This window comes from Channa argus, chromosome 3, assembly GCF_033026475.1.
Source record: "Channa argus isolate prfri chromosome 3, Channa argus male v1.0, whole genome shotgun sequence".
Taxonomy (NCBI): Eukaryota; Metazoa; Chordata; class Actinopteri; order Anabantiformes; family Channidae; genus Channa; species Channa argus.
The window spans coordinates 890,320-905,290 of NC_090199.1; the positions used below are offsets into that span (position 1 = coordinate 890,320).

Below are 14,971 nucleotides of genomic sequence, written 5' to 3' on the forward strand. Positions count from 1 at the left end.
TGACTCCCAACAACCACTGCAACACAAACTAGGAGTTCTCTGGGCTCTGAACCATAGGGCAGAAGGCATCCCCTCCTCCATGGAACCCAAAAAGAAGACGGACATCTGAGGCCAATAGAGCAATATTCTGCTCAGTGTTTGAGGACCACAGAGACACTCAGTCCATTCTAACTGTTCAGAGTAAGACCTCTTACCTCGTACAATCTTTGGCAGAGACAGCGGTGCTGTGTTGTCACCTTTTTCCGATCAATGTGCAGAGGGTAAACACATCTACAACAGCACGTTACGTTTCTTTTGTCATCAAATCTTAAATTAACGCTACAAACAACCAGTCTGAGCAGGTGCGGTAGAAAAAGGGGAAGTTGTTTGGTATGGAACCGACGGTGGATGGCGTCTTTCTGTGGGATGCATTAAGTGGCCAGCTCTTGATAAACTTATGTGCAGTTTTATTACTTTTTGAAACTCTGAATCTGTGTCTTTGATCTTGTTATCGCCGCCTCTGCACAGGCAATAATATCACATTTTGCTAGAAAATTTATTCTGGTTTATAAGCTTCAACTGAGAATCATATCACTACTAGGACCATAAAGAACAAAGCAATGCTGAATAAAACGCATGTACAAAAGATTCAGAAAAAAATGGCATTTCTACATTATAATGTGAGGTTTGTGTGAAACTTCATGCTGGACTCAGCTCATGGTTGTGCACATTTTTTGTTACTGTTTTAGTATTTTTTGGATATAACAAAAACACACAAAAGCAAATCATTAAAATTTTTTCTGTTGATCAATTAATGTATTCTAAATGTAGGCAATTAAACTACCCCAGACTCAACACCATCATGATTTGACAGGTATTCAATTTTACACTAATGGCAACTGATCAGTAGCCTGACAAACAGTCATAAGCATAAAATCACAGTCAGACTGAGCTGTCTTACCTTAAACCAGGTGATTTTTACTCATCTTCCTCTTTGCAGAAAGATCCACACTGGTAAGTCCAAAGCAGGAAGAAAGAACCAGCAGAACCAGGCTCAGGGTGGACGGCCTTCGTGTTATATAACAACCAGGCAGGTACAACTCCTGTTATGGAGAATGTGTGGTTCACATAGTTGGACCTGTTGACCTTGTGTTAGGCTTCATCATTCCCATCTCTGCCATCATCATCCTCTATGTGAGAGTGTTTGTGGTGGCTGTGTCTCATGCTCGTGCTAACTCTGTCCTCTGCATCCTCTTCTCTCACACCAACTAACTTCATGTCCTTCTTCACTACATCCATAAATCTCCTCTTTCGTCTTCCTTCCTATTAGTCCATGGAGATTCTTGTCTAACCTCATCTGTAAGTCTGTCCATCACCAGAGCAAACAAGAAGGGGCTCAGAGCTGATCCTTGATGCAGACCCACCTCCACCTTGAACTCCTCTGTGACACCTACAGCACCTCACCACTGTCTTACAGCTCTCATACATGTCCTGCACCACTCTAACATACTTCTCTGCCGCTCCAGACGTCCTCATACAATACCACAGCTCCTCTCTCGGCACCCTGTCATACGCTTTCTCTAAATCTACGAAGACACAATGCAATCTGTAGTTGCCAAAGCTCTGCACATCTCCCTTGTTCTTAAAATGGGAAACAGTACACTTTTCCTCCAGTCCTCAGCATCCTCTCACTCTGCAAGATCTTGTTAAACAAACTAGTCAGAAACTCTACTGCCACCTCTCCTAGACACTTCCATACCTCCACAGGTATGTCATCAGGAACAACTGCCTTTCCACTCTTCATCCTCTTCAATGTCCTCCTCACTTCACTCTTACTAATCTTTGCTACTTCCTGCTCCACACCAGTCACCTCTTCTACTCTTCGTTCCCTTTCATTTTCCTTGTTCATCAACTCTTCAAAGTTCTCCTTCCATCTTCCCATCACACTCCTGGCACCTGTCAATACATTTCCATCCTTATCTTTAATCACACTAACCTGCTGCACATCCTTCCCATCTCTATCTCTTTGTCTGGCCAACCTGTACAAATCCACCTCTCCCTCTTTAGTGTCCAACCTAACATACAAGTCCTCATATGCTCTTTGTTTGACCTTTGCCACCTCTATCTTCACCTTACGCTGTATCTCCCTGTACTCCTGTCTACTCTCTTCAGTCCTCTCAGTGTCCCACTTCTTCTTAGCTAACCTCTTTCTCTGTATACACTCCTGAACTTCCTCGTTCCACCACCAAGTCTCCTTGTCTACTTTCCTCTTTCCAGATGACACACCGAGTACCCTCCTACCTGTCTCCATCCAGTTTCCATCCAGTAAAGGGTGTACATTCTACTGATCAGTTCCAGAAATGTAAGTGCTCATTCTCCTAAATTGATGTTAAAACATCTTAAAATAAGTGTCCAGTAAACAAACAAATTGAGTTTAAATGCTTGTTTAAAGGGCTAAGCTTCTTTTTTTTAAAATCATCAACCAATCACAAGTACAATTCAATAGGATCCATGGGACAATGCATTAAACACTGTTGTTTATGGTCCACAAAGTTAGAACTTGAACCATCTGGATGACCCAGATGTGTCTCCAGTTATATGAGGACTTAACTGATGTGACTGTTTTGGGGGGTCAATAAAGAAATGTAATAATATACACTTATCTAGAAAAGTTCTCTTTACTGAAGAGTAAAGAAACAAAGCAAAGAGATATTGTCATTGTGACTGTTGTGATGCACTCATTCATCTCCCAACAGATCAGTGTTGGTTCGCACACACCCCTCCTGTACACTCCTCAGACTAAGACATTTGTCACACCTGCTTGCATGAGTGTCAAGTATGGTCATCTCAGCCTCCTGTGGATCAGTGCAATCAAAGGTGTTAAAAAAAACTGATTAATGCAGCTTCCACACACAAACACATGATGCAATCGATGCTAAGAGCTCACCAGGGAATATGGCTCCTAATGGGATGTAACTATAATCTCTATACTGTCAACAAAACTTTCAGTCACCAGCTTTTGTTTTATCCTGGAAACTCTGATGTTCACAACTTTTCACCACACAGAGAGATTATTTGGAACAAAGCTAATATTACTATCAATCATAAACCTAAATACAAAGAGAATCGGGTTGAATAATTTAAAACATTTTCACTTACCCCTTGGAGGGATTAGAAATAACAGACATGATATGAAGAACTTTGAAGTCATAAGTTAATAAAATTGCCCCTTATAAAGAAGAAAAGAACAAAATCTTTGGGGGTTCATAGTTGCAGTGTAATAACTTGTGTGCAAAGTGGTTCAAATCTGAATCATGTCAAATTTAAGATATTATACAATATTTACCCATTTAACAATTATTTTAAAATTGAAAAGGTGATTAATTGACATTTTGTAAAACTAAGCTACAATCATGTTTTGTAGTTGGCCCTCGTCATGTCCGTTATATTTAACCCCTAACAATGCATTTGGAAATTATTCATTTTGTTATGTTCTAGTGTTACAGAATTTAAGACTTCAACTGTGTTGAAATATCTTTAGCAGCTATTACAGCCCTGAGTCTTTTGGGGTATGATGTTACAAGCTTTACAAACGTGGATTAAAGAATTCTTTTACCGTTCTTCTTTGCAAATCTTCTCAAGCTTAGTCCGGTTGGATGGGGACAATCAGTGGACAGACTTTCTCACATCTCCCCTGAGATGTTCAATAGGGTTCAAGTCAGGACTTGTCTGGGCCACTCTAGGACATTGAGTTGTGCCTAAGTCAATCCTGTGTTGTCTTGGCTGTGTGCTTAGGATTGGTGTCATGTTGGATGGTGAACCATCAGCCCAGTCTGAGGTCGTGAGCACTGTGGAACAGGTTTTCCTTGAGGACATCTTTAAACTTTAGTCCATTCAGCTTTCCCTCAAGTCTGACCAGTCTCCCAGTCCCTGCTACTGAAAAACAAGCCTTGGTTCCAACAAACCCGAGTCTTCTTCCTCACAGTCTGAGAGTCCTCCTGATGTTTTTTTTTTGCAAACTCCAAACAGGCTTTCATGTGTTTGAACTAAGGAAATGATTCCGTCTAACCACTCAGCACTCGTTGTCCTTCTGGAACTTTGTCCTATTCTGCACACAGGAGGTGCGTTTGGGAACCTGCAGTGCAGTGGAAATGTTTTGTAGGTTCCCCAGATCTGTGCCTGGCAATAATCCTGTTTCTGAGCTCTGCATGCAGTTCTTTCTCCCTCATGGTTTTGGCTCTGATACAGTCTATATTGTGACCTCTGAGGCCTTCTATAGAGAGATAGGTGTCTTTTCAAGTCATGTCCGATCAATTTAATGTACCACAAGTGGACTCCAGTCAAAGTGCAGGAACAATCAAGAGAAATGGGAGGCAGCTGAGCTAAACAAATAAGTGCTGTTGCCAAGGGTTTAAATATTCTTATTCATAATTATTTTGTGAAAATCAAAATATGCGCCTTCACTTTCAAAGTCTGATCCCTAAAATCCGTGTTGATACAAGTGAGTCATGGTGATTTGTAAAGTAGGAAACTAAGGCCTCTCTTGCTGTGGCTGATATGCTAAATAAATCAGTTTTTAGTGAGTGTAGATTAATAAGAGAAAAAAGAATTTAAACAACTGGAGTATCATGCTGCAAGACAGCAAAATTTTATGCCACTGTATGTCATTCTAACATACAGTGGCACATAATTGTTTGAAATTGTTCTCAATTTCTGCATAAATATGATATAAAACATAAATCTAAGTCCTTAAGCTAAATAGGTACCAAAACATAAAACAGTACATCACAAACTGCATCGTCCACTTCCTGGAGAATTCAAACACAGACTGATAGACTGATCCACACGTCCTCAGATTGACGTCAGGCAGTTGTTTTGGGGGAATAGTGGCTTCCACCTTTCCTCCTGTCACGTTGACCATTATCGTTCCGTGTTCTCCTGATGGCAGATTCATGAACTTTGATGTGAGCCACAAGAAGAGAGGCCTTTATTTTCCTTCTTTACAAATCACCATGACTCACTTCTACCAACACGGGCTTTGGAGGTCAGACTTTGAAAGTGAAGATGCATATTTGATTTTTACAAAATAATTATAATTTGCTTGTCTCAATATGTGTCACTACAATAAAGTGTTGAATTTTCTAGGGTTTAGTCTGTCTCTGAAATTAAATATGAGTTTGACACCAAATGTTTATCACAAATGTGTGTTAATACAAACAATTAAGCTAAAGAAGACAAAAACTAAAATTTGACCCCAAAGATTACATTTTATTCAGTTCCATGTTTAAATATTATTGAAAACATCCATGTGCTTAAAATGTTTGTCATACTCATCACCTTTATTTATATGTAAACAATACACAGTGTCACTGAATTTCACTCTAAAATGCAAACTTAATAAAAATCCCAGATAAATTTTAAGAATATAACTCATGAAATATACAATTAACATTAACAATAACATCTGCTAATAACAAAATCTTAAAGTTATTTTAAAATAGTCGATAACTTCTAACTAAACTGTAAACTCATTTTTATGTCATTGTGCACCTTCATAAATACTGCAAATTAGTGATGTGCCAATCAAGTTTTTGGCCCCTGATCCCAATCAAGATTCCTCCAATACTGATTATCTGCCAATATGAATGAAAACAGTATGAATGCTGGTTGGGAAATTGACATGACAGGATGCTCTATAGTGAAGATGCATCACCCCATTGTTTTTTCTGGACCTACAGTATCACAAAGATTGTGAAGTGGTGTTGAAGAGTGACACACCTTATTTTACAGTCAACCTTTGCCCACAAACAAACACTGGCAACACAAAAGTGTTTAACCAGTAATTTACTGAAGGGTTTGATGTTCATTAGTTACAGCTGAAACAACCAGCCACTTACCAATGTTTGTCATTATACCCAGTAAGTGCAATGGTACAAATGCCAGTTCACACTAGCACACAGTAAAACTCTAGTTTGCCCATATTATTAATCACATTCACTTAGCGCCTGACTATGAAGGAGAGTCTGCAACACCAGCAGGCTGAGACAAAACCCAAAATTCATTAAAGAAAGAAGCAGATTTTGTTCAGCTTTATTCCAGCCTATAGTGATCCTTTAAAATATGTCTGGATCGGCCCTGATACTGATCCTCAGGATCAGCTCGTTAACTATTCCACCGTAGTAAAAACTGTGTATTTTCAGTGCGAGTGGTCAACCATAACCACCTATACAATCACTATGTTGTCATGTTGCATGCACAGAAAAGAAAAGAGAAAACCACTCATTTCATAAACTACTCTGGGATCAGCCTGGGAAACTTGAAAAATGTTATAAAAGCTTTAATAAGACACAATCTGCATGCAATAACTTAAGACACGAGGAAGAGAAAAGACCACCTCCACGTCACACAAACATACCTGAACTCCAACTACGCAGGTCATTTGACCCCATTTGATCAAATCTGAAACCAGGTCCAAAACTGCTCAGCGAAACCACATGCTTCTGAATTACGTGATTCGGAGTAAATAATTCATTACGTGCAGTTTATTTCCAGTCACCAACATAAATTTAAACAGTTTTGTGAAATGTAGGACTTGATATTTAAGAATTCACCTTATTCTAAGATAATAACACAAATTGTTGTTTTAATTATAATTAAGGGGCAAAAACCAGTTTCCAACTGTGCTACTGCAAGATGTGACAACTTAAATTCCAAACCATGAATATCGTGATGGGCTGAAGCGTTTCGTACAACTTATTGTCTCTCTGCTCTGTGACGTCCACTAACCCTCACTAAGGGGCTGTGTTGCAGCTACAGAGTGAAAATCATTTTTAATCCACTTTATCATCCAATGAATATCAGCCCAACAAAGCCCTGACGTTCTGCCGCACTGCTCTCTTATCATTACATAGAGGGGAACCTGTTGTTGCTCTGCTTCAGGTCACAAAGTCTGACAAGCCGCTGTTCGGTGTAACACAGGCAGTGATGTGAGGCCAAACCCTCGTCCTTCTCAACTTAACATTAAACAAAAAGTTCTTACTTGGAGATTTAGACATTTGGCATTTGTTTCATAGACTGTGGAACATTTAGCCTGGAGCACTGTATTTGGTGTTTTAGATCAGCTCCTTGGAAATATTACACATTTTTTGTTGCTAGTCTAGTGTCAAAGTGTCAAAGAATATTTTACCTTAAACAGATGTGACTGAATCCCTTATTAAATCTTTCAATAAGTGACAGAGCTCAAAGAAAGCCAGGATTTTACTAACATAGAACCCGACTAGCAGAAGTCATAATTAATCACAAGTCTCTAAATTCAGCTGTAAATGTCTGAAGAACATAAGTAAATATACCGTTGTGCAGTTTGAGGTTCATATTCTGTTGTTGATTTAGTCTTTAGGTTGAGCAGCAAACAGATTTAAATTTCTACAGTTACTGATGTTTGAATAAAAGCATTTTACAAGTATCTGTAATGTCCAATTCTACTGCATTTTTTAAAATAACCAATGTTTTACCAAATGAAAGGATTCCTGAATATTGTTTATAGCTTCATGCAACATCATCCCGCTGCTCAGCATTTAATTGTGTCATAATCTTTTTAAATTTACAGAAAAGATAAAACAGTTGTTTTTATATCAAAGTTAACTTTTTTTACTTAAGGTATTAACCACAAAAACACAAGTACACAAGCATGTGATGCTACTATTGTCTAAGCAGTGGTTCCTACACGTAGTCAGAATTATGAGCACTGCTGCTGAAAGTTAACACTGTTTATTAATATTCACGATGCCATGTAACTACAGCAGCCCTATGATAGTAAAGTTAAGCTATTCCAGTGCAACAAGCTCATGATCACGCACTCAACAGCACCACTGCAGGAAAAACTCACTGGGGAAAACGCTGCTATCTGCGCAGTTCTCTCTCTATCACCAGGTGTCAGCGTTGTTAAAAAGCAGCAGCTTCATCCCCGACAGAAGGTCACATTCATGCCATAACAGAGTAATGATAATTACCATTTGTAAATAAGGTTCACATAAACTTGGACTGTCTTTTGGTGCTCGGTGCTAAACATGATGGCAGAATTAAGCTGTCAATGTCCAAGTGATGCAGTAATCCAGTAAAATGGAATGCGCTGATTCATACACTGATTAAAGAATGAGGCATTCCTGTGTTGGCACATCATGTAACATTTGTGTTGTGAACTCAAGTAATATCACCATTAACTACTTGTCCACTGGACTTTACTTTCCTTAAGACTTTTTGACTCTCAAAAAAAAAAAAAAAAAAAAGACATGACATAAAAATAAATATATATAAAAAAAAAAAAAAAAACACCCACATACCTTGAAAAACCAGTAACACATACACTGCACACACATACTCCAGCTCTGTGTTACAAAGTCATCATCACCAGTGAAAGTGCACCACTGAGTCACTGTGCAATACACGGTGAAGGCTGCAGAAGGCCTCAGGAGGCAGCAGAGGTGAGGACGGGGAGGGGGTGGGGCAGAGAAAATACTTAACAGAGAAAATACTTTCTATGAAAAACAGAACTTTCACCAGCCGATGGAGGAAGTCAAAGCATCAGACGTCCACCACCATCTTCTTGTGAATGTCTAATCCACCAACAACCTGTAGGAGACAAAAGGAAGTGATGTCACATTTAATTGGTTTACGGTTAAAGGTTTGTTGCTGCTGTAAAGGTTCTGTTCATTTCAACATCCCGGAAATTGTTCCTTAGAAGCAGTTACACATAAATACACCCAATACCAGAAACCAAAAGGTTTGATATTTATAATATTCAAATCACGAGGAAAATGTGAATTTGAACAATCTGGAAAACAGCTGTTTACTGTTCAAATAAATATCTGGTTCAGAATCTGTGTTGCTTCAACCTTCAAAAACTTCCCCGCTCTGTTGTTTATCTGGAACATGCTCCAGAACTGGGGGTCCAGCACAGAGCTTTCTAACAGAAACCTCTTTAGCTTCCCTTGTTATTAGCTTGTAAAAAACCTTTAGTTTATCCATCTTCAATGGGTTGGTGGTGGTGGAGTGTTTGTCCCACTGTGTCATGCTCTGACTGTAGGTCAGATGCATGATAATAAATAATCACAATAAAAAAATATTATGTATAATAAAAAATAAAAAATCCTGCTACAAACCCAGCAGACCAACCTATCTGATGACTGCCCACATTCACACCTGCTTAAGAAGCAAAGTTTAACTTGTATACAAAACACTTATTTGGGAAGGCAGTCACTGACACTGCATCATCTACATTTCATCTATTGTTTAGTAACAAGAGGCCAAAACTCCAGCAATATAAAAAAAACAAGGTACTATAAGACCAGTGGGTTTCAGATTGTGGCCTTTATTTTGGAGTCACAATCAAGTTGTTCTTCCTTCTACAAATGTTGCTGGAGTTGTGACCCCTTTGACGAAGCTCTGTCATCACTACTCACGGCACAGAACTCTTCAAAGGATATCCTGCCGTCGCCATCTTTGTCTGCGTTGATGATGGTTTTGTCAACGATCTGCTGAAGCTGGGTGTCCTTCAGGTTGTTGCCGACCATCATCTTGAGGACCTGGAAGAGTTCCCCGTTAGATATGAATCCGTCTTTGTCCATGTCGTAGATCCTGAAGGCAACTGAGGCCAAAGACACATCGGAGAGGAAAGATTTCAGTTTTTCTAAGGTTGTTTCCATCAATCCACAGTCAATACAAAGTTCAAAACTCAACAAATGCAGCATTTCATTGTTAAAAATGGATCTTCTGAGTAAAACATCATATGATACATTTGCAAAATGTGCTGTGCTGCAATTTAAAGAAAACTGACAGTAAAATTCTGCATTTTTTCTTGTCTGCTTGCTGTAATCTATGAATCTAGAAAGTTTCATTATTTAAAAAATACTGACAATGTTGTTAATGTATAAACAGATTTAGACTTGTTAAAAAATGATTTTGTCACCAGCCTTATACTATAAAAGTTGTTTACATATATGTATTGTGTCAACACAATGATGTCAGACTGTGCTGCCCCCATGTGGAAAAAAGCTGCATTGTAGCTAAAAGCTGTTAAAGACAGAAATGTTGTCATGTAAAGCATCTTCAATAATCCTGTGCATATTAAATGTCCATGTTTTCCTCAATTGTTGAAAAGTCCTTGTATTTGTGAGCTTTTATCATCAAAAAGGGCCATGAGATTTTGTCTTGCTTGTAAATCTAATGATAACAATAAAAGAGAACTAAAGATGGAGGTGAACAGAAAAAACTTACAGCGCAACTTCTGCTCTTTGTCTCCTTTGACACTGAACTGAGAAACTCCTTCAATGAACTCTGCACAAAGAAAAAACAATTAACTGCAAATATGTAAATAGATTCCTTTTCAAAAGTATGGGAACAGTGAGGCCAATTCCTTTATTTTTGCTGTAGAATGAAAACATTTGGGTTTGACATCAAAAGATAAATATGAGACAATGACCCACATTTCAGCTTTTATTTACAGGTATTTACATCTGGTTCAGTTACACAGTTTAGAATATAGCACCTTCTGTTAGGAACAAGGAACTTTAGGGCTGATGTCAACAGCAAAACTTTGATTACTGCTCTTTTAATGATTAGTTTACCTTGAAAATCGACTTCTCCATTGCCGTCGGTGTCAAATATGTCAATAACTCGCTGCACGAGGGGATTCTGCTGGAGCTCCGGTAAAGACATAAACTCCTCCACACTTAGGGATCCGGAGTTATCTAGGTCGAGCTTCCTAAATCGCTTTCCGAGCCTCTTAATCTCATCAGCATCGACTGAAATGAAACATGGAGACAAAGAGCTACTTACAGACAGACCATAACAAAGACTTCAGTACAGATTACTTGGACGATCGGCTGAGCTGGGGCAACAGTTGTACCTGTAAACTTTTATACACTTATTAAAGCACCTGTTATCTACCTGTCTGTTATTTTTATTCATATGCTGCCTGTGGAAACAATCACCCTTTGACGCAAAACCAAACTCACCTGCTTTCTTGTTCATACTGGCCATGATGGTCCAGAGCTGCTGGTTCTACACTGCACCAATTATAGTGAACCCTGGGTTACTGGAGCTCCTGGTTCGCTTACTCTAAGCCCCCACACCAGGTCACGTGACACCTCTTTCAGCATTAATCACTTTGTTACTGACCACGAGTCCACTGTGGATGTAGGGGCCGTTACCGTGTTTGTAACCTGGTACTTCAAGGAAATAATCTACAATGTCGAATTAAGGCAGGAGGTTGTGACTTTCCATATTTTTCAAACAATCCACCAAATTAAATAACATGTAATGTGTGGACTGCATAGTACCTGCAGAGATACACAATACACTGACTGTGAAAGTCATCACTGATCATCAATTGACATTTTCCAGACTTTCACTGGGTGTATTTGTGAACCCAAACGCCCAAGTCTGTTGGCCCTGACATCACTCGGATTTTAACCAGCCAGTTCCCTAGTGATAAGTCCAGATTATCTTCAACTGAGCTCATTTGTGAATAGAGGAGGTAATACTGCAGAGAATTCACCATGAGTGAGTGGGCGTGTCGATGATGGCCATTTCCTACGACTGCCATGAAACCGGGCAAATACAAACACCCGAAAGTGAAGAACACGTTGATTCACACGAACACACCAACACTGTCGAAGTGAAAGGATAATGAAATTCGTGAACTTCTGTTGGTCAGGGCAGACGTGGAAATCATCAAACAAATACAAGGAACAGCACGAGATTCTGTGGTATACGACCAGATTCCAAAGCAGAACGCTGTCACTTCCACAGTTTGGTTTTTGCATCATGTTCTGCACCCTGCTCAAAGTGCACAGAGTATTTCTTCACAAGTGAGTCACACGGACTATCTCCCCACTTCGGTTACATGTCTTAAAGGGAAACTCCTGATAATTTTAGGATCATCCTGACATTCTCTAGAGTTCATGTCTGACACAGGCTAATGAGTGAGAGGAAATGATGGCATGTATAGTGTAAAGGAAAATAAAGCACAATTAATATGGAAAATAAGGAATTCTTGAAATACTTTTTGTAGGAAGATTTATAAACAACTGTTTTCCATCCAAACATAGCAAAGATTGTAGCCTAATTTACAAAACAATAAAGAAAATGCAAATGCACTAATGGTAGGTAAATAAATTTACTGGCTGGAGAAGAGGAAATCAACACTTTCCTCTATGTCACTGTTCTCAGTTCAGACATGAAGCTCAACTGAAAAGAAGCAGCAGCTCAGAGCAACAAGTTGTCAAACCAGGAGAAGTTCCCTGTGACGTCTGCCCTGGAACCAAACTGAAGGCCCTGAAGTCCTGCCTGGTGTGTCTGGTCTCCTTCTGTGAGATTCACCTGGAGCCTCATCTGCCAGCTTCAGGTCTGAAAAGACATCAGTTGATGGACCCTGTGGAGAACCTGGAAGGCAGGATGTGTAGGCAGCACGATAAACGTGCTGCCTACACATCCTCTCACAGGGTGAAAGCTATGACTCAGCTGGAGGAAACGCTCAGTAAAAGACATGTAGAAACTGTTTGAGGCTGAGCTGGAGAAGGTCCAGCAAAACCCAAACTCTCTCCGCTGTGATGATGGAAAACAAGTACATCACAGTGATGTGAGGAATAATCTCAGCGACAATCCAGTCAGATTTACATAGTATGCTGATGTCTTAGGAAAGCAGAGTTTCCTTTCAGGCATATTTTACTTTGAGGGTTAGGTTAAAGGAAGGACTAAATTGATTTTAGGAGGTGTCAGAAGGTTGAGAGCCCTCAGGAGGGTTCCGGACTCAATTAACGGAAATGAGTGCTGTGCTGTCTCAGGTCTCAACCTGAGAAGCTGGGGATGTTTGTAGATTATGAGGAAGTCTGTTCTTATTTTATGATGTAGATGCTGCAGCTTTTTCACTTTAGCTCGCTTCAGACCTCAACATACAGTAGGTGAGACCAAAAGAATACCGCGTCACAAGTACTACGCATAACTTCAGCCTGATGGAAAACCAAAAAGCCAATTAGAGTCATGTCGAGTTTGGCTAGAAAGGACATAACAGAGACATACAACCATCCAGACTCACATTTAGAGTCACCTAACCTACCTGCTCGTCTTTAGACCATGTGAGGAAACCACAGTACCCAGTGACTTCAATTAAAAGTCCAGAATCTATTCCTAACTTGACATGAATGCAGCATCAACACCTACTCTCCATGACTACTTTCTCCTAGTATAAATCAATCTTCCAGTAGTGCAGGATGTAAACCTCAGTGCTCTGTGTGTGTATAGTGTGGCAGGTATCACAGCCTATTCACTATCAAACAAACTGTTCGTCTAATACCATGTGAAGTAACATTGATACTTACAGTGCGAGCACATTTCCAGGGGGTAACTGGCTTCATTTCCCTAAAGAACAGAGAATAGAGTGTTCTACATTCAAGCATTTGATTAAAACAAAACGGGAAATGTTTGTAATAGAGCCTTGTTTCCAAAAAGGTGCATGGTTTGAAAACCAAATGCACCAATCTGCAAATCATTGGAAACCCATTTTGGAGTCTAAATATTACAAAGTATAAAATGTTGAAACTGAAAAATCCTTGTGATCTGTTGAAGCCACTCTGTGAGTGCTCTCATCATCACTGCTATACTGCGCAGTATGTACAGTATGTGTGTGTGCAGCCAGGAAAACAGACCACAGCAGACAGAATCATGTTGACTCACTAATCGGAAAAGTATTAAAAATGCCTACCACAATACGCTAAAGTGCAGTCATCATATTAACAAATCAATGAAATATTAAATGAATTATAATAGAAACAGGTTGTGCTCACATCAGGAGAAACTATCCTTTTTGTTCTTTCTAATGTGGAATCCACCAATTGTTAACTTAATAATAATAATAATAATAATAATAATAATAATAATGACGAAAGCTTATTAAAGTTGTAGTTGATGTTTTTGCCTGAGCCAAAAATAAAGCGTTAGCTTTTATTTTGGTGGAAATGTTACTCCACTTCCGTCCCGCTAGCAGCTAGTCTGCTAGCACAACCGTAGTATTTCTCTACTGCGGCAGTAGCTAACACGTAGCCATTATTTTGTTACGTTACACGAGGATTCTTGAGAGTGCGACAGTTAGAATAAGCATGAATAAAACGATTTAGCATCGATTACGCTGAACGCTTTGATTGCAGCGCTAACGCTGGCTAACGCTAGCAGCCGCAGTGCTAGTTCTGAAGCTAACAGTGCAGCACGAGCTGTGATCACAAAACTGGCTCCAACATTTATTTAAAACATATAACAGCAGATAATTCTCACCATTTTTCACCGGTTAGTGTACAGCTGCTGGGGGAGCGAATTAAAGCTCAGTTAGCGGGGCGACACGGCTTTTGAGTTTTAACGGTAAGAAGACGCCGAGCACCGGTTGCCTGACTTCCCTGTTCCCGTGAGCGGAGGAGAGACTGACGGCGGCGGAGGGGCACAAAGGAGGACGGGGTGTGAACCGGTGCTGGTCTGTCAGGAACAGGAACCAGCATGTTTCATAATAACGGTGAAATGACCATTTTCTCAGCTGAGAGGCTGCTGGTAAAATGTTGGCATTTTGCTGAAAATGTACCTAAACCATGAAGTTACTGCCCGAAAAAAAAAAACATTTATAGTGGATGATAACAGGGCTAAAATAATTATGACATAATGCTGATCTTTGTCATTTATCTTATTATTGCTCATCTTCCCATTATACAGCTACACAGTTAATACTAACTACTACTACAGTAAACACTGCATTCAAATATGTTCAGTAGGATCAGGGACGGATCCTGAGAACCAGACTTATTATGAGACAGGTCAAAGGCCCCACGCTCCTCCCACATACAGTCCCCACACTGGGAAGAGACAGGAAGCAGTGGACATGTTGCTGCTGTAACATGGACATTTCCCCACTGCGTTGTGAACAAAGGTTTACTTTGTTTTATTTTAAACGTAG

At 39.6% G+C, this 14,971-nt stretch overlaps 1 protein-coding gene across 1 annotated transcript; it reads right to left on the bottom strand.

The window, feature by feature from the left end:
- Positions 1–5,226: 5,226 nt before the first annotated feature.
- On the bottom strand, positions 5,227–14,467 carry ppp3r1b (protein phosphatase 3 (formerly 2B), regulatory s1ubunit B, alpha isoform, b). The gene is made up of 6 exons (XM_067499782.1): positions 14,305–14,467; positions 13,356–13,395; positions 10,602–10,778; positions 10,252–10,311; positions 9,438–9,622; positions 5,227–8,607 (listed from the first exon to the last, which is right to left on the bottom strand). The coding sequence occupies exons 1-6, from the start codon at positions 14,305–14,307 to the stop codon at positions 8,560–8,562; spliced, it is 513 nt and encodes a 170-aa protein (XP_067355883.1). The 5' UTR covers positions 14,308–14,467; the 3' UTR covers positions 5,227–8,559.
- Between the last annotated feature and the right edge of the window lie 504 nt (positions 14,468–14,971).

Bases quoted from the DNA above. Each gene is read 5' to 3' on its own strand.
- ppp3r1b (XM_067499782.1), bottom strand. The intron at 10,779-13,355 runs GTAAGTATCAAT...GTTTCATTTCAG, and splicing joins CCTGGAAATGTGCTCGCACT to TCGATGCTGATGAGATTAAG. The intron at 10,312-10,601 runs GTAAACTAATCA...TTCTTTGTGCAG, and splicing joins TGGAGAAGTCGATTTTCAAG to AGTTCATTGAAGGAGTTTCT.